Raw genomic sequence first — 21,433 nt, forward strand, 5'->3', positions numbered from 1 at the left:
GCCTAATTATGAAGCACATAATTGGCATGAGACATCATGGTGTAAGGGCAGGAACACAGGTTTTTGAATCACACAATTCTAATCTCTGCCACTCACCTGCTATGTGACCCCAGGATAGTTAACTTAACCTCATTGAACCTCAGTTTCCTCAACAAGAAAATGAAGATAGTAACATGTACCTGTCCACAGGGCCACATGGGGGTTTAAAAGCACCTAGGGCTGTGAAAAAAGCTTCCCAGACACATATTCTGCTGCTATCTCCCTGGGAAGCACTGTCCCAGTTCTCTGCCTTGTCTGCCACACAGCAGGTCATTAACAAATTTCTTTGTCAGGATAAACTGTGCTGTGGCTCACACCTGTAATCCTAGCACTCTGGGAGCCAGAGCTGGGTGCATTGCCTGAGCTCAAGAGTTGAAGACCAGCCTGGGCTAGAAGATCTCTAAAAATAGCTGGGTGGGTGGCACCTGTGGTTCAGTGAGTAGGGCACTGGCCCCATATACTGAGGGTGGCAGATTCAAACCTGGCCCCGCCAAACTGCAACAACAACAACGAAATAGCCGGGCATTGTGGCGGGTGCCTGTAGTCCCAGCTACTCGGGAGGCTGAGGCAAGAGAATCGCCTAAGCCCAAGAGCTGGAGATTGCTCTGAGCTGTGAAGCCACAGCACTCTACCAAGGGTGACAAAGTGAGACTGTGTCTCTAAAAAAATAAAAATAAAAATAGCTGCGCATTGTGGCAGGCACCTGTAGACCCAGCTACTCAGGAGGCTAAGGCAAAAAGATCACTTGAGCCCAGGAGTTGAGGTTGCTGTAAGCTATGATGCCACTATGATGCCATGGTACTCTACTGACGGTAAGAAACTGTCTCAAAAAAATAAAAAAAAAAATTTAAAAATTTAAAACTTAGGGGCGGCGCCTGTGGCTCAGCGGGTAGGGCGCCGGCCCCATATGCCGAGGGTGGCAGATTCAAACCCAGCCCCGGCCAAACTGCAACAACAAAAAAAATAGCCAGGCATTGTGGCGGGCGCCTGTAGTCCCAGCTACTTGGGAGGCTGAGTCTAGAGAATTGCCTAAGCCCAAGGATTTGGAGGTTGCTATGAGCTGTGTGACGCCACGGCACTCTACGAGGGCGATAAGGTGAGACTCTGTCTCTATAAAAAAAAAAAAAAAAATTTTAATTTAGAAAAAGAAAAAAAAAAAACCTGTCAATCACCTTCCCTCCTTATCCCTATCTCTTTTTACTTCTGCAACTCTGTCCCCCCCCCACCTCACCCCACACACAAAATGGCCTAATTAGTATCTATATAAACAATAGTATCTATTAGTGTCTATTTCCAAACAATAAAAAGTAGACACTCTTCAAAAGGGGCTGGGTATCCTCTGCCCAAGATACTTAAGTAAAATGGTACCCATGGTGGATGTTCTTATTTAAGTTTTTTAAACAGGAAGATTGCCTCCAAGTCTTTATTTTAAATTTAAAACTAACCTTCAACTCCAGATCCAGGTTGTCATTCAGAGCCATAGCTATAAGCAGAAGTCAAAAATTACACAACCTACTGCCCAGGTTTCTGCATCTGAATATGGCTGGGTAGACATGTATGCTTGTTAGGAGAGAGGTAAGGGAAAGCAAGAATTGACTTGTAAGAAATATCCACCGTGTGCCAGACACTTTTTTTTAGACATGGTCTCAGTCTGTCACGCAGACTGGAGTGCCATGGCATCAGCCTAGTTCACAGCAACCTCAAACTCCTGGGTTCAAGTGATCCCCCTAACTCAGCCTCCCAAGTAGCTGGGACTATAGGCTCCCACCACAATGCCTGGCTAATTTCTTCTATTTTTAGTAGAGATGGGGTCTCGCTTTTGTTCAGTCTGGTCTTGAACTCCTAAGCTCAAACAGTCCCCCAACTTCAGCCTCCCAGAGTGCCAGGATTTCAGGCCTGAGCCACCACGCCCAGACAGACACTTTAAATACGTTATCTTACCTAATCTTTCAAACCACCGAGACATAGGTATCACTATCTTCATTTTGCAAACAAGGAAACTGAGGCAAAGGCAGTATTTTTTGAATGAGAAAATGCCCTTCATGAAAACAAGCTACATGAGACTGTCATTCGAAGGTAAACAGAGAAAACAAAGTTAGTTCTTAAAGAAAATAAATTTAGAACAACTTTTGAAATAAATATGTTCAGATAGAAAAAGACTTGGGGCGGCACCTGGGGCTCAAAGGAGTAGGGTGCCAGCCCCATATACCAGAGGTGGTGGGTTCAAACCCAGCCCCAGTCAAAAAAAAAAATAAAGATTTGAAAAAAACCATTTCACTTTGCTGCTGGATATATCCTCTTTTTATTGAAGTGCAAGTCAAAAATTCAATCCTAACACACAAAGCAAGGAAGGCAAGGAATCATTTTACACAACTGTAACCATGTAAATGTTGCCTATGAATTTTTAACTTTAAGAATCATTTACAAGACTCAGCACTTGGGAGGCTGAGGCAGAAAGACTGACCGACTCCAGGAGTTTGGGGTTGCAGCGAGCTATGATGACACCACTGCACTCTAGCCAGAGAAACAGAACAAGACCCTGTGTCTAAAAAAAAAAAAAAGGAACACATATAAGCTGTATACAGTGACTCATGCCTGTAATCCTAGACTGGAGGACTGCTTGAGACCAAGAGTTCAAAACCAGCTTGGGCTATATATTGAGACTCCATCCCCACACAAAAAAAATTTTTAAGTAGCTGAGTATAGTGGTACATACCAGTAATCCCAGCTACTCAGTAATCCCAGCTACTCAGGAGGCTGAGGGGAAAGGATTGAGAGGATGGCTTCAGCCCAGGAGTTTGAGGTTGCAGTGAGTTATGATGATGCCATAGCATTCTAACCTCGGCAACAAAGAAATTTCATCTCAAAAAAAGAATTGTTTAAAAATAAGGTTGTAGCTCAAGCAGCTAAGGCACCAGCCACATACACCTGAGCTGGCAGGTTCGAATCCAGCCTGGGCCCGCCAAACAACAATGACGGCTACAATCAAAAAACAGCCAGGCATTGTGGTGGGTGCCTTTAGTCCAACTACTTGGGAGGCAGAGACAGAAGAATTGCTTGAGCCCAAGAGGTTGAGGTTGCTGTGAGCTGTGATGTCACAGCACTCTACCCAGGGCAACAACTTGAGGCTCTGCCTCAAAAAAAAAAAGTTGACAAGGAAATAATAAAGGTGACCTAACAGACCATCTCAAGTAATATATATACCAACTTGGGAGAGCAAGAAGAAAACGACTTTAAGGAGCTACATTTTCATTTTCGTAACAGGAAGTAAACGTTGACAAATCAAAAGATAATTGTAGGGATTAAGAAGGCAACAGTCTGGGCGGCGTTCCTGTGGCTCAAGGAGTAGGGCACTAGCCCCATATACCGGAGGTGGCGGGTTCAAACCCGCCCCGGCCAAAAACTGCAATAACAACAACAAATAAAGAAGGCAACGATCTAAGAATTAAATACAGCAACAGTTAAAAAGAACTAAAAAATGTGGCCAGCACTAGTGGCTCACACCTGTAATCCTAGCACTCCGGGAGACCGAGGCAGGTGAATTGTTCAAGTTCAAAAGTTCAAGACCAGCCCAAGCAAGAGCAAGATCCCATCCATCTCTAATAAAAATAGAAAAACCAGGGCGGCGCCTGTGGCTCAGTCGGTAGGGCGCCGGCCCCATATACCAAGGGTGGCGGGTTCAAACCAGGCCCCGGCCGAACTGCAACCAAAAAATAGCCGGGCGTTGTGGCGGGTGCCTGTAGTCCCAGCTACTCGCGAGGCTGAGGCAAGAGAGTCGCTTAAGCCCAGGAGTTGGAGGTTGCTGTGAGCTGTGTGAGGCCACGGCACTCTACCGAGGGCCATAAAGTGAGACTCTGTCTCTACCAAAAAAAAAAAAAAAAAAAAAATAGAAAAACCAGATAGGCACTATGGCCAGCGTCTATAGTCCTAGCTAAGGGGAGGCTATGCAAGGGGATTGCTCAAATCCAAGAGTCTGAGGTTGCTGTGAGTTATGACACTACAGCACTCAACCCAGGGCGACAGAGTTAAGATTCTGTTTAAAAAATAAATTTTTTTAATTTCCTCTGTGACCCTTGAGAAGGTGAATGAAACCATGATTTTTCAACAAAAGTCCTTCTTTACTACTGGATTTGTTACCAAGTGCATAGCTCATTTTGACAGAAATAATTTTCTACCACATATTTCAGAAAAACCAAAACCCTAAAATTATTACTAAAAATTAGGAGTGATAGCCAAATGGTACAGTCAGGCTTGTACTAAGAGTGGGATAGCAGGCACCTGTAGTCCCAGCTACTTGGGAGGCGGAAGCAGGAGACTTGCTTTAGCCCAGGAGTTCAAGGTTGCTGTGAGCTGTGATGCCAAAGCACTCTACCTAGGGCAACAGCTTGAGGCTCTGTCTCAAAAAAAAAAAAAAAGAAAGTGGGATAAAATCTTCTTTCGTACAGAATTCAAATAGAAGTTTCCACAAGATGAAAAATTTGACTGAAACTAGATGACTTTCTTCTTAATAAGCCCCCATTTTCTGGTTTATGTACAAAAAAACATGTATTCCGTTTATAACCAGAAACATTGAAAAAATGTAATGTGATCAACCTTCAAAGTGAGTGTGCCAGGCTGCTGAGAGCCCCACACCTGTACACCCCAGCTTTGTTCATCAGATGTAGAGGACTCAACTCAGGGCGACAGAGTTAAGATTCCGTTTAAAAAATAAATTTAACAGCAAGAATAATGCAGTCTCTAAAAACCAGAAAACACCTGGCCTCTGAAGAGTCTTCTCACTTTATCACACTGGGTAGAGTGCCTATTGCCCTCAGTAGAGTGCCGTAGCGTCACACCTCATAGCAAACTCCAATTCCTGGGCTTAGGCCATTCTCTTGCCTCAGCCTACCTAGTAGCTGGGACTACAGGCACCCACCACAATGCCTGGCTATTTTTTTGTTGCAGTTTGTCGGGGCCTGGTTGTCAGGGCCTGGTTCGAACTGGCCACCCTAGGTATATGGGGCAGGCACCCTTCCCACAGAGGCACAGGCACCATAGTAGAGCCCAGGTATTTTAACATTTGATCTGCTCCATTGTTAGTCTAATTTTTTTTAATTTATTCATTGTTTTTTTGTAGATGAAGTCTTGCCCAAACTGGTCCTGAATTTCAGAGTTCAAGAGATCCTCCCACCTCAGCCTTCTGAGTAGCTAACATTACAGGGTGCATCACCACCGCCAGCTCACAGTTACTCTAAAAACATACCTCGACACCACAGGAAAGGTGTGAATGCCCAGGAAAGGCGCCCTTTAGGAGATACCAGAAAGTGATTACATCATGTATCTAGGAACAATCTTACCTGCGAAAAAGGCTTTCTAAAGCTTCGAAGATGTCTAGGCTGTGTTTTCCCATAAAACTCATTGTTCTGCTAAGGAAGTGACAAGGGGAAAAGGTGGGGGTAGGGAAAAAGAAAGCTGCTCCCTAAGTAGACAGCAACGGATTAGAGGTCCAGTCCAGGGTTCACCATTAAATAACCACATGACTTCTCCAAAGTCACATCATCACCCTTCCCTGGCCAAGGTTTTCTAGTGGGCCAAAAAAAAAAAAAAAAAAAAGAAAGAAAGAATAGAAAAAAAAAAATCAAAAACCAAAATTTAGCTGGGCGTGGTGGCTCACGCCTATAATCCTAGCATTCTGGGAGGCCAACATGGATGAATTGCTTGAGATCCAGAGACCAGCCTGCCCAAAAGCAAGACCCTGTCTTAACTAAAAATAGAAAAACTGAGGCAAGAGGATCACTCAAGCCCAAGTTGGTGGTTGCTGTGAGCTACGACGCTACAGAACTCTACCCAGGGCGACAGTTTAAGATTCTGTTCCAAAACAAACAAATTAAAAAAAAAAAATTTAACCTTAGTCAATTCTAAAATCCTTTTATTTCTGACATATAAAGCCCTCAATGCCCAACAGAGTCAAGAATAAGATTCCTCTGCTGGGGCGGCGCCTGTGGCTCAGTGAGCAGGGCGCCGGCCCCATATACTGAGGGTGGCGGGTTCAAACCCAGCCCCGGCCAAACTGCAACAGAAAAACAGACGGACGTTGTGGCGGGCGCCTGTAGTCCCAGCTACTAGGGAGGCTGAGGCAGGAGAATCGCCTAAGCCCAGGAGTTGGAGGTTGCTGTGAGCTGTGTGAGGCCACGGCACTCTACTGAGGGCAATAAAGTGAAACTCTGTCTCTACAAAAAAAAAAAAAGATTCCTCTGCTAGCCCCACTTCATGAATGACAAGCAAAGTAATGGGCAGATTTCACGAAAATTAACTCCAGGTTAGTTGCCATTTTTCCTGCTTCTTCCTAAACCAATGAAATATACTGCCTTTTGAGGCCACGTGACAAAGCAGACATATCACATTTACCTTATTCAACTTAAAGCTCTAAAGGGTGGCGCCTGTGGCTCAGTCGGTAAGGCGCCGGCCCCATATACCGAGGGTGGTGGGTTCAAACCCGGCCCCGGCCAAACTGCAACCAAAAAATAGCCGAGCGTTGTGGCGGGCGCCTGTAGTCCCAGCTACTTGGGAGGCTGAGGCAAGAGAATCGCTTAAGCCCAGGAGTTGGAGGTTGCTGTGAGCTGTGTGAGGCCACGGCACTCGAGGGCCATAAAAAAGTGAGACTCTGTCTCTACAAAAAAATAAATAAATAAATAAATAAATAAAAACAAAGCTCTAAAAGAAACTCAGAGGCCAGGGGTGGTGGCTCACACCTATAATCCTAGCACTTTGGGAGGCCAAGGTGGGTAGATCCCCTGAGCAGAGGAGTTCAAGACCAGCCTGAGCAAGAATGAGACCCCATCTCTACTAAAAATAGAAAAACTAGCCAGGCATTGTGGTGGGCATCTGTAGTCCCAACTACTTGGGAGTAGGAGGCAAGAGGATCTTTTGAACCCAGGAGTTTGAGGTTGCTGTGAGCTATGATGCTATGGCACTCTACCCAAGGTGACAGAGTTAGACTCTGTCTCAAAAAAAAGAAGCTCAGCAAACTCTTGGCAGATTGCTTATTCTGAAAGACAATAGTCACAATGACTCAATTTCTTAAATTCTCTTAGTCATTTGGCAAAATAATTTCCAGGGACAGTATCAGACCAGGCCATACTATGTACAGGTTTTATCAGCTGTTATCTTCACTGACTATCCACAGTGAACTGAAGATGCACTTTGCTGTGAATTGGAGAGTGGTTAAGATTCAAGGGTGATGGGCAGAGATGGGCCACAGCAACTTCTCTAAACCCAAGGCTAACTTTCATTTCTGCCCTCCTTTACAGCCAGTTCTGAGCTACAACAATTATTCAAAACACAGGTATAAAAAGAAATGTTTTTTGTTTTAGGGTAATTTTCATCTAGCTTTCCTCAGATAGGAGGCAAGCCCAGCTCTTATTTCATGTTGTTAATAATCACATAATTGTTAAACACATGCCATATATGTTTAGGTGTATATTCATAAACACAGTTCAGAAATAATTTGGGACCAAAAGGACCCCCCAAGTTACTACAAAAGTATTAATTTCCTATTGGTCTATTTCAATAAAAGTCACAATGAAAACTACATTTACTTAAGGAAATTAATAGATGATGCTATTACGGACCAGTATATACTGTAGAAACCTGTCATCCTTTGGAACAATATCATCACTTTTAGGAAAGGTCATGTCATTACATCATGTCCTTGACAACCACCAGTCACTCAGATATCAAAGCACACAGTATATGTCCATGCTATCACTAAGTATTGCCAGCAGTAGAATAAATGACCATTAAGTCTGCTTCAGATTCTCAGCATTGCACAAACTCCAGGAACAAAGAAAGAACTCCTCCTTGTATAAGATGTCAACAGCTTTGGGATGGGGAAAGAATAGGAATTGGTCACTGGTATGAATCAAAGTGTTGACTATAATAAACATCATCCATCACTGTATTCATTCTTAGGGCCCTCTCATAGCAATCAAAGTATCAATTACTATATTAGTCAAAGAAGGGTTTGATTATATTTTTTATATTACATATAAGGTCTTAACATAACTTTTAATTTTTTTTTTTTTTTGCAGTTTCTGGCCAGGGCTGGGTTTAAACCCGCCACCTCCGGCATATGAGGCCAGCGCCCTACCCCTTTGAGCCACAGGCGCCACCCTTAACTTTTAAATTAAAGCTACTTTACCAAAGAAATATGAACTTCGGTACAGTATCCTTAATTTAAAATGTATTCGCTTTAAAGCAAGTTCTTTTTTTTTTTTGTAGAGACAGAGTCTCACTTAATTGCCCTCGGTAGAGTGCCATGGTGTCACACAGCTCACAGCAACCTCCAACTCTTAGACTTAGGCGATTCTCTTGCCTCAGCCTCCCAAGTAGCTGGGACTACAGGCGCCCGCCACAACACCTGGCTATAAAGCAAGTTCTTGTAAGAAGAGCTTCCCCCCTTGGGCGACGCCTGTGGCTCAGTCGGTAGGGCGCCAGCCCCATATACTGAGGGTGGTGGGTTCAAACCCAGCCCCGCCAAACTGCAACCAAAAATAGCCGGGCGTTGTGGCGGGCGCCTGTAGTCCCAGCTACTCCAGAGGCTGAGGCAAGAGAATCGCTTAAGCCCAGGAGTTGGAGGTTGCTGTGAGCTGTGAGACGCCACAGCACTCTACCGAGGGCCATAAAGTGAGACTCTGTCTCTACAAAAAAAAAAAAAAGAAAAAGAAAGAAAAGAAGAGCTTCCCCCATTGGCAGGCAAGTGTAGGCAATCCCAAACCAAGAGGTCTGGCTGGCACCATTAGGCCCTTAGTATAGCCTGAACCCCTGTGAACTCACTGATAGATTTCAAGCTCCCCAGACATGCAATTATCTTAGGGTACCGCAACTGAAACAATGTCCTGTAGTGTTTCAGAATTTATTTTCCTGTGGGTTTAATTCCAAAATATGAAGCTAATATGAAAGTTGTGACATTGAAAAGCTGGAACGTGAAAGGAAGAAGAGTCACAAAGCAGGCTTCTGACTCCATGGTGTTTTAGGTTACCAAGTTCAACATAATAAAACTCCTGACCCAATTTCCACACAGTTGATTTGTCCAGGCCACAACTACTTCTCCACACGGTTGCCAATTACATCATTGTGTTGTGTGGTCATTATGTCACCTAGCTGGGAGCAGTAAGGCCTACCAAGCTCTGTTCACCCCGCACTTGCTATTCCCTGGAAGAAACAGCCTGCCCACTACCTACTGGACCAAGAGTGCCCCTTTTCCCCAAGCCTCACAACTTGTCTTTCAATTACCTTGATGTAAGGTCTGAAGGACCTGCCTCAGGGACGTCTGACTTAGAGTGATCAGGAAAGGGGCTAAGGGTCTGCACCCAGGAATCTGTTTCAAATCTCCAGATTCACTACAAAGTCACACACAAACTCATCTGCGTGTTTCACAGGAATCCCCACTAAACTTCTTTTTCTCCCACATCTAGGAGTTTCCATGTCCTCAATCTGAGGACTTGCAGAACCCTGACGCACCTCTCACTTCTCTGCTTTTGATCCCTAATAATCCCAATACCCAGAGACTCACGTCCATCTTTCCCTATCTTAGAACCGTGGAAAGGACACGCTGTCCCGCGCGCGCTCCGTCTCTCACACACGTACACGAACGCGCGCGCGGCTTCAGGACTCTGAGCCCCCCTCGGCTCCAGGCGGACTTACTTGAGGAAGTACCTCTGGCCAGTGGCCGTGAAGGTCATCTCCCAGCCCGGGGGCAACGGCAGCTCGTCGGTCACGTCGTAGGACTGCTGGCGGAGGTGTGCGTGCTGCTGCGCCGGGCTACTCGCGGCGCCCGCGCCGGGGCCCAGCTGCAGGGACGCGGGGGACGAGTGTGAGCGGACGTGCTGGGCGCCGCCGGCCAGCCGCGGCCCCGGGTGGCCGCCCGACGAGTCGGTGCTGGACTGGCGCGAGTGCGAGCCAGAATCGGGCTCCTTGAAGAAGGACTCGGGCAGGATCTTCTTCCGCCACGAGCTGGGCTTCGGATTCATGACGGAGTTGAAGAGGGCTTCGAGGTCCGTGTCCAGGTCCTGCGTGACGTGGATCACCTGCTGCCCGGGCGGCGGGAGCGGAGGGGGCGCCGACGCTGGATTCATCGTCTGCAAAGGGGAAGGAGGTCAGAGCAGCCTTTTTTTTTTTTTTTTTAAGTTGGAGGGAAAGGGTGGGACGGTTGGGGTAAGAGTAAGAGAGAAAAGTAAAAGTTGAAATACATAGGTGTCCGCCTCGGGATCCCAGACACTCGGCTGTAAAACCAGCCCGATGGGGGAGGGGTCCCTCCTGTCCTCGAGAATTATGCAACTTTCCTCAAGCTCAGAAGCTGCCAGGAGGAGGAAAAGGAAGGGCGACGTGGGTAGGGGGGTGGGGAGTAGCTGCACTCGGGACCTCGCCGAACCGCAAGACCGCAAAGGACAGGTCGTAGCTTTCCAGGGCAGGCAAGCCCCCGCCCCATTCCCAAATACGTCTCAACCTGAGCCAACCCCCAACACCCCGACTCCGGAAGCCCGCGGAGCCCAGCGCTCCGGAGCGGTCCGGGTGAGCGGCGCGCTCCGCAGGACACTACCTGGCCGGGCAGCGAAGCCAAGCCCGCCGTTCCACCCCAACTCGCCGTCGGGCCTGGGTCGCTCGGGTGCGTCCCGAGCTGGCAGAGCCGGGGCCGGGGCCCGGCTGGCAAATCCCGACCTGACTTGGCGTCTGGCAGCCCAGGAACTTCGACTCTCACATCCCCCGAGCTGGCCTCAGGCACTCGCGCTCGCCAAGGAGGAGGCGTAGGAAAAGCAGACAGCGCGGCAGCGGCAGCTCCCGGACTGTCCCATAAACAAAGTTTGGAGCAAACTCCCACCCCCAGGAAAGAGGCGGGTCCGAAAGTCGAGCTGTTGAATTATGCATGACCTCCAAGTCCCGAGCCGGCCTGCCCCCGCGTGCCCCTCCTCTTCCTCCTCCTCTTCCCACCCCAGCTCCAGAAAACCCTGGGCGTGATGGGTACTTTGCAGGGTAAGAGGAGACGGGTGCCCCTCACCCCCTCCTCCGGCCCTAGCGGACCTCTCCCTCGGAGTCCTGGGTCTGCATTCCTTTGAGTTTACCATGGACTTGGGGCGGGATCAAAGGGAAAGTGGCCAGAGCCTGTTTAATCAAAGGGTTGTGGACCGAAACCAAGGCTGGGGGTGGCGGAGGGCACGTGGGTGAGGGGCCCAGGCCGAGGAAGGGCCAGTCCTGGGTGCCGCGCCCTCCCCTCCAGTGGGGCGCCGAGGTGTGTTGCACCCGTAGCGCTGCAGTGACCCGCGATTCTGCCCAAGGGCGGGCCTGAGTGCGCCCCGGCGCGGGAAGAGACCAAGGCCAGCCTTTCCACTGGAGGCTGCTTAACGCTTGTGACCATATTTGGTCTGGAGAAAGAGGCTTCTTGATTGCTTGGCTTTCAATTATCTGCTAGAGCGCAGACTGTACCCAGAAAGTGCATTCTGTCGCTGGAGATGCATCTTCGTCAGCGGTGGGTGGTAAACAACTACAAACCATTCATCAAATCCTTAGTTTCCTCTTCGGGGTTACTCAGGCCAGTAGGAAATGAGTGAGAAGAAACCGGGTCAAAGCTGGGGGCTGGAAGAGAGGAATTGCGGCCCCCCACCCCTGCGACATAGCGCGGGTAGTGGGAGGATTGGAATGTCCCCGCCGCCCTCCAGGGAGCCTAGAGCCGCGATGGAACCCGAACAGGTGGCTGGGAGTGGGGAGAGTAAGCCAATGATCCGGAAAAAGCCACCCACCCTCCCACCGCCTGGATTTGGGCGTGGGGTGGAGACCCCCTGCCTCTAGCTAAGGAGAGAAGGTCAAGCCTGCAAAGACAGCTGCGGGAAGTAGGAGGAGGCCTTGCCCTTGAGGGCAGCTCTGTTCCTTCTCCCTTGTTCCCTGGGAAGGGGGGAGGGGAGGGTGGCCAGGTGAGCCGTGTTCCAGGAAACCCCTACCCGACCCCACTGGATTCAAAATGAAGTTTATAGAATAAATTAAATGAAGTGATGTACATAAAGCACTTCGCACAGCACTGAGCTGGCTACGTGTTTGTTAAATAAAATTGTATTAAGTTATTGCGATTTAACTTTTTCTTTTTCTTTCTTTCTTTTTTTTTTTTTTCTTTGACGACGGAGTCTCACTTTGTCACTTTGGGTAGGTGCCCCTTGGCATCATAGCTCACAGCAACCTCAAACTCATGGGTTCAAGCGATCCTCTTTCCTCAGCCTCTGAAATGGCTAGGACTAGAGGGGCCCACCCCGATGCCTAGCTGTTTTTAAAGACCCGGTCTCACTCTTGCTCAGGCTGGTCTGGAACTCCTGAGTTCCAGCAATCCACTGGCCTTGGCCTCCCAGCGTGATTACAGGTGTGAGCTACCATACCTGGCTGTGCTTTAACATTTTTATAAGAGTGAAATAAAGTCACAGTTAAAATCTGGAGTTGCCTTAAAGGAGAAAAGTTCAAGAAAAGGATAAGGTCACCCTATATTTTCACCTTGGAAAAGATGGGAAAATTTGGGGGCAACCCCCTGAATGCTTACATCCATGCCTAAGAGAGAGCAGAACCCACCAAAATTACCTCCCCTATTATTCTCACAGACTGGAAAAGTCAGGACTGCCTTAGACAAAGACAGGCATAGGAATCACCTTCGTAGATAAGCAGAGCATGGCTCCCTTCAGGAGCCTCGGGAATCAGGTGCTTTCTGCAGCAAGTCCTCTGCCTACATGAGTGGCAGAGGAAGGAGAGAAGCCACCACAGGTCACGCCATAGTATGTAGAAGCTTTGCAAGCAATCCTCAGAAGCCACCACAATTGTAACACTGGGGAAATGAGCTATAAAAGTAGAGGAAGTAACTAGGAACAAATGGTACTAATTCAGAAACCACAAGGCTGATTTGATGAATAAAGCCTGGAAACTTGCGGCCAGCTCAACTCCAGGAAGGTTCTCAGCCAGAAGAAAGGTGAGAATCGGGGTTAGAATTGGATGGGCAGTGAGATTTCGGGTTGGTTTTAGATGGGCATTCCTTTCCAAGCTTCAAAAAATAGAGAGTAAGCCAGGCTTGGTGGTTCACACTTGTAATCCTAGCACTCTGGGAGGCTGAGGTGGGTGGATTGCCTGAGCTCAGGAGTTGGAGACCAGCCTGAGCAAGAGCAAGACCTTGTCTCTGAAAATAGCCGGTGGAGCAGGACCTGTGGCTCAGTGGGTAGGGCCCGGCCCCATATACCGAGGATGGCAGGTTTGAACCCAGCCCTGGCCAACTATAACAGCAGTGGCAACTGCAACAAAAAACAGCCGGGTGTTGCGACAGGCACCTGTAGTCCTAGCTACTCGGGAGGCTGAGTCAAAAGAACCACTTAAGGGCGGTGCCTGTGGCTCAAGGGGTAGGGCGCTGGTCCCATATGCCGGAGGTGGCGGGTTCAAACCCAGCCCCGGCCAAAAAAAAAAAAAAGAGAACCACTTAAGCCTAAGAGTGTGAGCTGTGATGCCATGGCACCCTACCAAGGACGACAAAATAAATGAGACTCTGTCTCAAAAAAATAAATAAAAATAAAAATAGCCAGGTGTTCATGGCTGGTAGGTTCAAACCCGGGGCCAGGGCCTACTGAACAATAATAGCAACAACAACAAAAAATAGCCGGGCGTTGTGGCGGGTGCCCATAGTCCCAGCTACTTGGGAGGCTGAGGCAAGAGAATTGCTTAAGCCCAAGAGTTTGAGGTTGCTGTGATGCCAGGGCACTCTACCAAGGATGACAAAGTGAGACTTTGTCTCAACAACAAAAAAAAGAAAAAAGAAAATTGCCCTTATCACAGGATAACTCAAAAACTCCCATTTCCCAAATAGCTTATGAGATGGGATAGTGATTCAAAAGATGTGCTGTCACCCTAGCCCTTCCAATAATAGCTTCAGATTAAATGTTGTATACATCAGGTGGTCTGCCTATCACAGGCTTCAATGGCCTAGCCTCCTGTTATTCACACCCTTATGTAGCCCTTCTACTTAAATCTGAACTGGAGCAGTGACTTTCCTTATGGGAAATGTAGCAGTGCCAGTCCGCTGACCATCCCAGCCCTTAAGAAGGTATAGAAGCTTCCATCTTTGCACTTTTGGGAGACTAACCCACCAGGCAAGAAGTCCAACTACCCTGCTAGAGAAATCTCATGGAGGAAGAGAGGCTCTGGAGTACTTGGAGAGAGGGAAAAGTTCAGCTACCAGCATATGAGCTAAGCACAGTCCCAGCCAGCCCCACCAGCTGACTGCAAACACATCAGTAAGACCAGCAGAACCCCAGAACCAAGGCAAGCCCAGATTGCAGAATTGGGAGCAAACAAAATGGACATTGTTTTAAGCCACTAAATTTTGGAAGTCATTTAATGCAGAATGTGAGTTCTAAGGACGTAATAAGAAAATACAAATAAAGTTCTTAACACAGAGCCTGTTATTTATTCAACAAATAATGGCTGTAATTTAAATCTCATGGAGACCCAAGGAATAGATTATAGCCCTATTTTACAGATGAAGAAACTCGACCAATGAGTTTTAAAGTATGTTGTCCAAGTACATACAATGAACTCATGAAACCAACAAACCAACAAACAAAAAACCTGGGATTCAGCCCAGAGTTTGTAACCCTAGAGCAGAGTGCAATTCCACTCTCCCATCCTATATGAGCCAGGAATTGCTTCCTAGGGCTGCCATTCTAAATCATGTAATATCTTCTGCCGGGCTATCTCATAGAGAAACTCCACAGTTTTTATAGGATAATCAGTTGAGAGTACACTCCTGCTGATAGATATGTAAATCTTTCTCGCCATTTGCAAACACTGAAGTCTATCACCTGATTCTAAATCCTCCCCTCAACAGGCTTCCTACCAAGCTTCCCTTGAGTCATCCATCCCTTCCTCCTCCCTCTCTGCCCACATCCAATCAGTGGTAAGTGTTTTTGATTCTCCTGGTTGCCCTCAAATCCCACTCCCACAGCAGGACCTTATCTCAAAATGCTCACAGTGGACTCTTAACTGGTTTCTCTACCTCCAGCCTCTCATCTTCTTTCATGATGTCATTCCCTGACTCAGAAGTTGTTGGGTTTTTTTTTTTAGAGAGAGAGTCTCAAGCTGTCACCCTGGGTAGAGTGCAGTGGCGTCACAGCTCACAGCAACCTCAATCTCTTAGGTGTAAGTGATTCTCTTGCCTCAGCCTTCCAAGTAGCTGGGACTACAGGCACCCGCCACAACGCTGGGCTATTTTTGTTGTTGTTGTTGCAGTTGTCATTGTTGTTTTTTCAGCTGGGCCAGCCCGGTTTCGAACCTGCCAGCCCTGGTGTGTGGCTCGCTCCCTAATCACTGAGCTACAGGCGCTGCCAGACTCAGAAGTTTTTTAACATCTGCACATAAGAATAAAAGTTCAAGCTATTAATCTAGCATCAAAAGTCACCCACCAAACTACCATCCTTATAGCTTTCGGAATTTGGTCCTTACATGGCCCCGTAATAAAATGTCCCTCATCCACTTCAGCCAGACTCTGACCCAATCATAATTTGGCCTATTTTTTCACTACACCTCTCTCTCTTTGAACTTTGCTCAAAACTACCCTGAAAACTTGCCCTCCACTGTCAAGCCTTCAGTAATCTTTCCCTTCTTTCTCTTAAATTCTCCTTGTTCTTGTCCTTTTCACTACTTCAGCATATAATCACACCCGGCACCACCTTAACTTATGTTCTTTTTTTTTGTGTGTGTGTGTGGTTTTTGGCCGGGGCTGGGTTTGAACCCAGCACCTCCGGCATATGGGACCAGCGCCCTACTCCTTGAGCTACAGGCGCCGCCCACCTTAACTTATGTTCTAAAACCTACCTCAATCTCTCGTGCCTCCCCATTTGGATTGTAAATAGTTGCATCTTATAGAAGCATCTTATGGAAGGCATCCAGAAGTTTCCTTGTGCAATTGCTCCTAAGAAGGCCCCAATTCCTTGTTGAAAGTGTAATGATCCTTGGGTGAATTGCCCATTCCTCTTTCAGCCCTTTTAACAGTTTGAAAGGCATTCTCCCACCAGTCACCAAAATTTTGACTTCATGTGGACTCACCTCTTTAACAGCTCTTTGAGAACAACTCTAAGAGAACTTACTTTTCTTTTTGTTTTCCCCATGCCTAAGGAGGTTTTCTCCATGCAGGAGTGTTCAGTACATATAGGTGCCTAGCCCAGTGGCTGTCCTCCCAACTCTTCATCTCCCATTTTTGCCTCAGGAAAGCCTCAAGCTGATTTTCACAGCCCTACCCACTCCCCCTACCCCACCAGGTGGCTGATTTGGTCTGAGGAACTGATTCCAGCAAAGGTGCTGGTTAGAAACACGGTGGGGTGATTAAGTTGTTAGAGGGCTGTGGCCAGAAGCCCTTGGGGCAGAACCTGCCTGGACTTGCTGAACCAGAATGGAGAAAATTCCCAGAGCCTGGGTTGGGTCACCATTAGCAACTGAAGAGGAGCAAAACAGACCAGGACCTTGAATAGATAATTTTGAGTAATGAAGAGTCTAGACAAGTGTTGGAATAAAGTTAATCTTCATTTTAAGAGTTGATGAGTTCCATGGGTGGGAGCAGTGGTTCCTGTCTGTAATCCTAGCACTCTGGGAGGCCGAATCAGGTGGATTGTTTGAGCTCAGGAGTTCTAAAGAATAGAAAAACTAGCAGAGTCGTGGCAGGCACCTGTAGTCCCAGCTACTCTGGAGGCTGAGGCAAGAGCATCGCTTGAGCCAAAGAGTTTGAAGTTGCTATGAGCTATGACGCTACAGCACTCTACTGAGGGTGACAAAGTGAGACTCTATCTCAAAAAAAAAAAAAAGAGTTGACCAGCTCCTTGACATATCAAACATGACACTTGTGTATTCATAATTTGCCATATCCCAGGTGTCCAGCACAGTGTCCAGCATACAGCAAATGAATTGGTTCAGCCATTCATTTTTGCAGTTCTTCTTTCAAGGGCAGTTTCCTGCTTCACTTTAGTGTTTCAATGGATGCATCACTAGCATGATAATACAGAAGATAATTTTCATCATGATGATGATGACTGTCTTCTGTCTAATGTCATCTGTTGCTTCAGCAATGTACTTGGGCCAGAGGAAAAAGGGCTTCCTGAGATTTAGTCTTTTGTATAACTTAGGTACCTTGTGCAAGTTACGTATCTTTTCATATTTTCACTATTCATTTGGGGGCAGGGGAGATAAAGAAAAACAATTTCTTTTTTTTTGAGACAGAGTCTCACTATGTCACCCTCAGTAGAGTACATGGCATCACAGCTCACAGCAACCTCAAACCCTTGGGCTTAAGCAAGTCTCTTGCCTCAGCCTCCCAAGTAGCTGGGACTATAGGCATCCACCACAATGCCCAGCTAAGAAACAATATTTTTAGATGGGGAAATAATAGATATTGTCCTAGAAAAGAAAATAAACTTTGAAAACGTTCAACAGTAGACAGTGTGGTTTAGAAGGTAACTTGCAATCAAGCTGTATTGCAAATTTGCCAATTGTAGCATCATTTATAATAAGGGAAATCAGAAATTTCCTAAACATTTAAGAAGAGAATGAGAGTATATCTAACAACTTAATATATCCCTTGAAGTTTTTGGTAGTTATTTTAAACAGTGTTTATGAAAAGAACGTGACAATCTAAGAAAGGGTTTTTTTAAATAATGTTTAATGAAAAATCCAGAAATAAACATCTGTGAACACTATAATTAAAACTTTGTTTAACAACATGCAAACCCAGCCACGGTGGCTCACACCTGTAATCCTAGCAACTTTGGGAGGCTGAGGCAGGAGGATTGCTTGGGGCCAGGAGTTTAAAACCAGCCTGAGAAAGAGACTTGGTTCTAAAAAAAAAAAAACAGAAAAATTAGCTGGGCGTGGTGGCACATGCCTATAGTACTAACTACTTAGGAAATTGAGGCAGGAGAACGGCTTGAGCCCAGGAGTTTGAGATTGCTGTGAACACAGTGATGCCACTGCACTCTAGCTGGGGCAAAGCAAAAATCTGTAGGAAGGAAGGAGGGAAAGAGGGGAAAAGGGAGGGAAAGAGGGAAAGACAGAGGGAAAGAGGAGGGGAGGAAGCAAGGAAGGAAAGGAGGAAAAAGAAAAGATTAATGAAAAGAAAATGATGGCTCAGCGCCTGTGGCTCAAGCAGCTAAGGCTCCAGCCACATATACCTGAGCTGGCGGGTTCGAATCCAGCCTGGCCCCGCCAAACAACAATGATGGCTGCAACCAAAAAATAGCAAAATAGCCGGGCGTTGTGGTGGGTGACTGTAAGTCCCAGCTACTTGAGAGGGAGAGGCAGGAGAATCGCTTGAGCCCAGGAGTTGGAGGTAGCTGTGAGCTGTGATGCCATGACACTCTACCCAGGGTGACAGCTTGAGACTCTGTTTAAAAAAAATAAAAATAAATAAAAATAAAACAAAATCAAAGTCTTTAAAAAAAAAAAAGATGCTAAAGCAATACCTAAAAATAAAATACCAATGTAAAAATAAAAAGACAAATGTTTTTCTTTATGTGCTTAGATCTGTGTAAATGTGTAACATGTTAAACTGAACTATCACTCTCAGAAGCCTAAACCATATTATTAGTATCATTTTGGGGGTGATGAGAGAACTAATTAGCAGTGTTTGGTGGGGAAGGGGGATTTCAAAGTGCTCAGTATTATCCTCCATTCAGTCCTTTTTTTTTTTGAGACAGAGTCTCACTTGGTCACCCTCGGTAGTGTGCCATGGTGTCTTAGCTCACAGCAATCTCAAACTCTTGGGTTCAAGTGATCCTTTTGTCTTAGCCTCCCAAGTAGCTGAGATTACAGATGCCCACAACAACGCCTGGCTATTTTTTAGAGACGAAGTCTCACTCTGGCTTAGGCTGGTCTCGAACTTGTGAGCTCAGGCAATCTATCTGCCTCGGCCTCCCAAGTGCTGGCATTACAGGCGTGAGCCACCACGCCCGGCTCCAGTACATAATTTTTTGAGTGTCCATTGTGTCAGAAGGGATCTCTCATGCCGACTAGGAAGAGCTTGCCACCTGATAGGACATTAATTGGTTGACAACATCATTCAGCTCCTCCCTCTACCCAACCAAGTCCCAGATCTGGTTACACCAGCTGTTCAAGCCTCCGCTCTTCCCTGTCTTATTTTTCATGTTGACAGTAGCCGAGTGTATACAGGCCGAGGCTCTACTTATCTCTGTCTTGTCATTGTCCAGCTGCAAGTTAGGCTACTTTTCAGGCCTGGTCAAGAAAGGTCAGTCTGTTGTTTAGAGCCGAGAAGAAAGAGAAGGGACCTGCCACAAAAAAAAAAAAAGTTGGAGAGAGGACCTGGGACTCTGCTCCAGAAGAGAGCTGGTGCCTGTGAGTATGAGTTCAACTCACATATGCTTACAAATGACAGAACTTCCCTTTAAAAATACCTATTTCTACATAATCTTAGATAAGAAAGTCAATGTTTTTCTCATATAGTGTATGCCATGCAATAAAGCTTAATTTGACCGTATCCAACTAATCAGGATAATTGGAAGTTGCCAGTATTTCAACTATCACTGTTACAATAAATAATATTTATATAATGTTTTACAGTCTAAAAAGCAACAAAAAAAAGACACGAACTTTTTCATGGGTATTGACTTGTAACAGGTGTGCCCTCCATTGCCTCCCTAGGCTTTCAAATCGTATTTCTCTTAAAACTTCTTTTTTTTTTGACACAGAGTCTCACTTTGTCACCCTCAGTAAAGTGGCATCATAGATCGCAGCAACCTCAAACTCTTCAACTCAAGCGGTCCTCTTGCTTCAGCCTCCCAAGTAGCTGGGAGTACAGGTGCCCGCCACAATGCCCAGCTATTTTTAGAGATGGGGCCTTGATCTTGCTCAGATTGGTCTTGAACTTGTGAGCTCAGGGAATTCACCCACCTCAGCCTCCTAGACTTTTTTTTTTTTTTTTTAGTGACAGAGTTTCACCTTGTTGCCCTGGATAGTGTCATGGCGTCACAGCTCACAGCAATCTCCACCTCTTGGGCTTAGGCAATTCTCTTGCCTCAGCCTCCGGAGTAGCTGGGACTATAGGCATCCGCCAAGCCTCCTAGACTTCTTAAACCTTCTTAACTGAATCAGAGTCTTAGCTACTTCCTCTTCTGGGAGTTCACACAACTCTGTCTTTTCTTTCCTTCTTTTTTTTTAGAGACAGAGTCTCGCTTTGTCACCCTCAGTAGAGTGCTGTTGCGTCACAGCTCACAGCAACCTCCAGCTCTTGGGCTTAGGCAATTCTCTTGCCTGGCTATTTTTTTTTTTTTTTTTTTTGCAGTTTGGCTGGGGCTGGGTTCAAACTCGCTACCCTCGGTATATGGGGCCGGTGCCTTACCCACTGAGCCACAGGCGCCGCCCTTTTCTTTTGTGTGTGTGTGTGTGTGTGTGTGTGTGTGTGTGGTTTAGCAGGCCTGGGCTGGGTTCGAATCCACCAGCCCTGGAGCATGTGGTGGGCACTCTAACCACTGAGCTATGGGTTCCCCTGTCTTTTCCTTTAAAGAGAGAGAAAGAGAAAGGCCATTTTCTTTTCTTTTAGTTCAGATTAAAAATGGAACGCTTCGAGCGGTGCCTGTGGCTCAGTGAGTAGGGCGCCGGCCCCATATACCGAGGGTGGAGGGTTCAAACCCGGCCCCGGCCAAACCGCAACAAAAAAATTGCCGGGCAGAGGGACTTTACCTAACAATTGCAATCAGTGTAACTGGCTTATTGTACCCTCAATGAATCCCCAACAATAAAAAAAAAAAAAAAAAAAATTGCCGGGCATTGTGGCGGGCGCCTGTAGTCCCAGCTGCTTGGGAGGCTGAGGCAAGAGAATCACGTAAGCCCAAGAGCTGGAGGTTGCTGTGAGCCGTGTGATGCCACTCTACCGAGGGCAGTAAAGTGAGACTATGTCTCAAAAAAAAAAAAAAAAAAAAAAAATGGAACGCTTCACGAATTTACGTGTCATCCTTGCATAGGGGCCATGCTAATCTTCTTTGTATCGTTCCAATTGCTGCTGAAGCAAGCACAGAAAGGCCATTTTTAAATGCCATTTTTCGGGCAGCGCCTGTAGCTCAGTGGGTAGGGCCCTGGCCACATACATCCAGACTGGCAGGTTCAAACCCTGGCCAGCTAAACAACAATGACAACTACAGCAAAAAAAATAGCTGACCATTGGTTCAGCTCCCGTAGCACAGTGGTTACAGTGCCGGCCACATGCACCAAGGGTGGCAGGTACGAACCCAGCCTAGGCCAGCTAAAACAACAACAACTGCAACAAAAAATAGCTGGGCATTGTGGCAGGCGCCTGTAGTCCCGCTACTTGGGAGGCTGAGGCAAGAGAATCACTTAAGCCCAGAAG

General features: G+C 46.7%; 1 protein-coding gene and 1 non-coding gene across 3 annotated transcripts in view; both read right to left on the reverse strand.

Moving 5' to 3' along the window:
- Positions 1-12,044, reverse strand: part of WWTR1 (WW domain containing transcription regulator 1) — a 151,411-nt gene extending 139,367 nt beyond the window's left edge. The window contains exons 1-2 of one of the 2 annotated variants that reach the window (XM_053599671.1): positions 10,738-12,044; positions 9,724-10,157 (exon numbers count right to left, since the gene is read on the reverse strand). In XM_053599671.1, coding sequence (XP_053455646.1) covers positions 9,724-10,154 — 431 coding nt within the window. In that variant the 5' untranslated portion in view covers positions 10,155-10,157; positions 10,738-12,044. Of the gene's footprint in view, positions 1-9,723; positions 10,158-10,618 lie in introns of both variants that reach the window. The other variant, XM_053599670.1, reaches the window with a different exon arrangement.
- An 8,961-nt stretch (positions 12,045-21,005) lies between these two features.
- On the reverse strand, positions 21,006-21,109 carry LOC128592912 (U6 spliceosomal RNA). The gene has a single exon (XR_008382122.1). It is a non-coding gene; the product is annotated as a U6 spliceosomal RNA (small nuclear RNA).
- Positions 21,110-21,433: the final 324 nt, after the last annotated feature.

This window comes from Nycticebus coucang, chromosome 8 (assembly GCF_027406575.1).
Source record: "Nycticebus coucang isolate mNycCou1 chromosome 8, mNycCou1.pri, whole genome shotgun sequence".
Classification (NCBI taxonomy): Eukaryota; Metazoa; Chordata; class Mammalia; order Primates; family Lorisidae; genus Nycticebus; species Nycticebus coucang.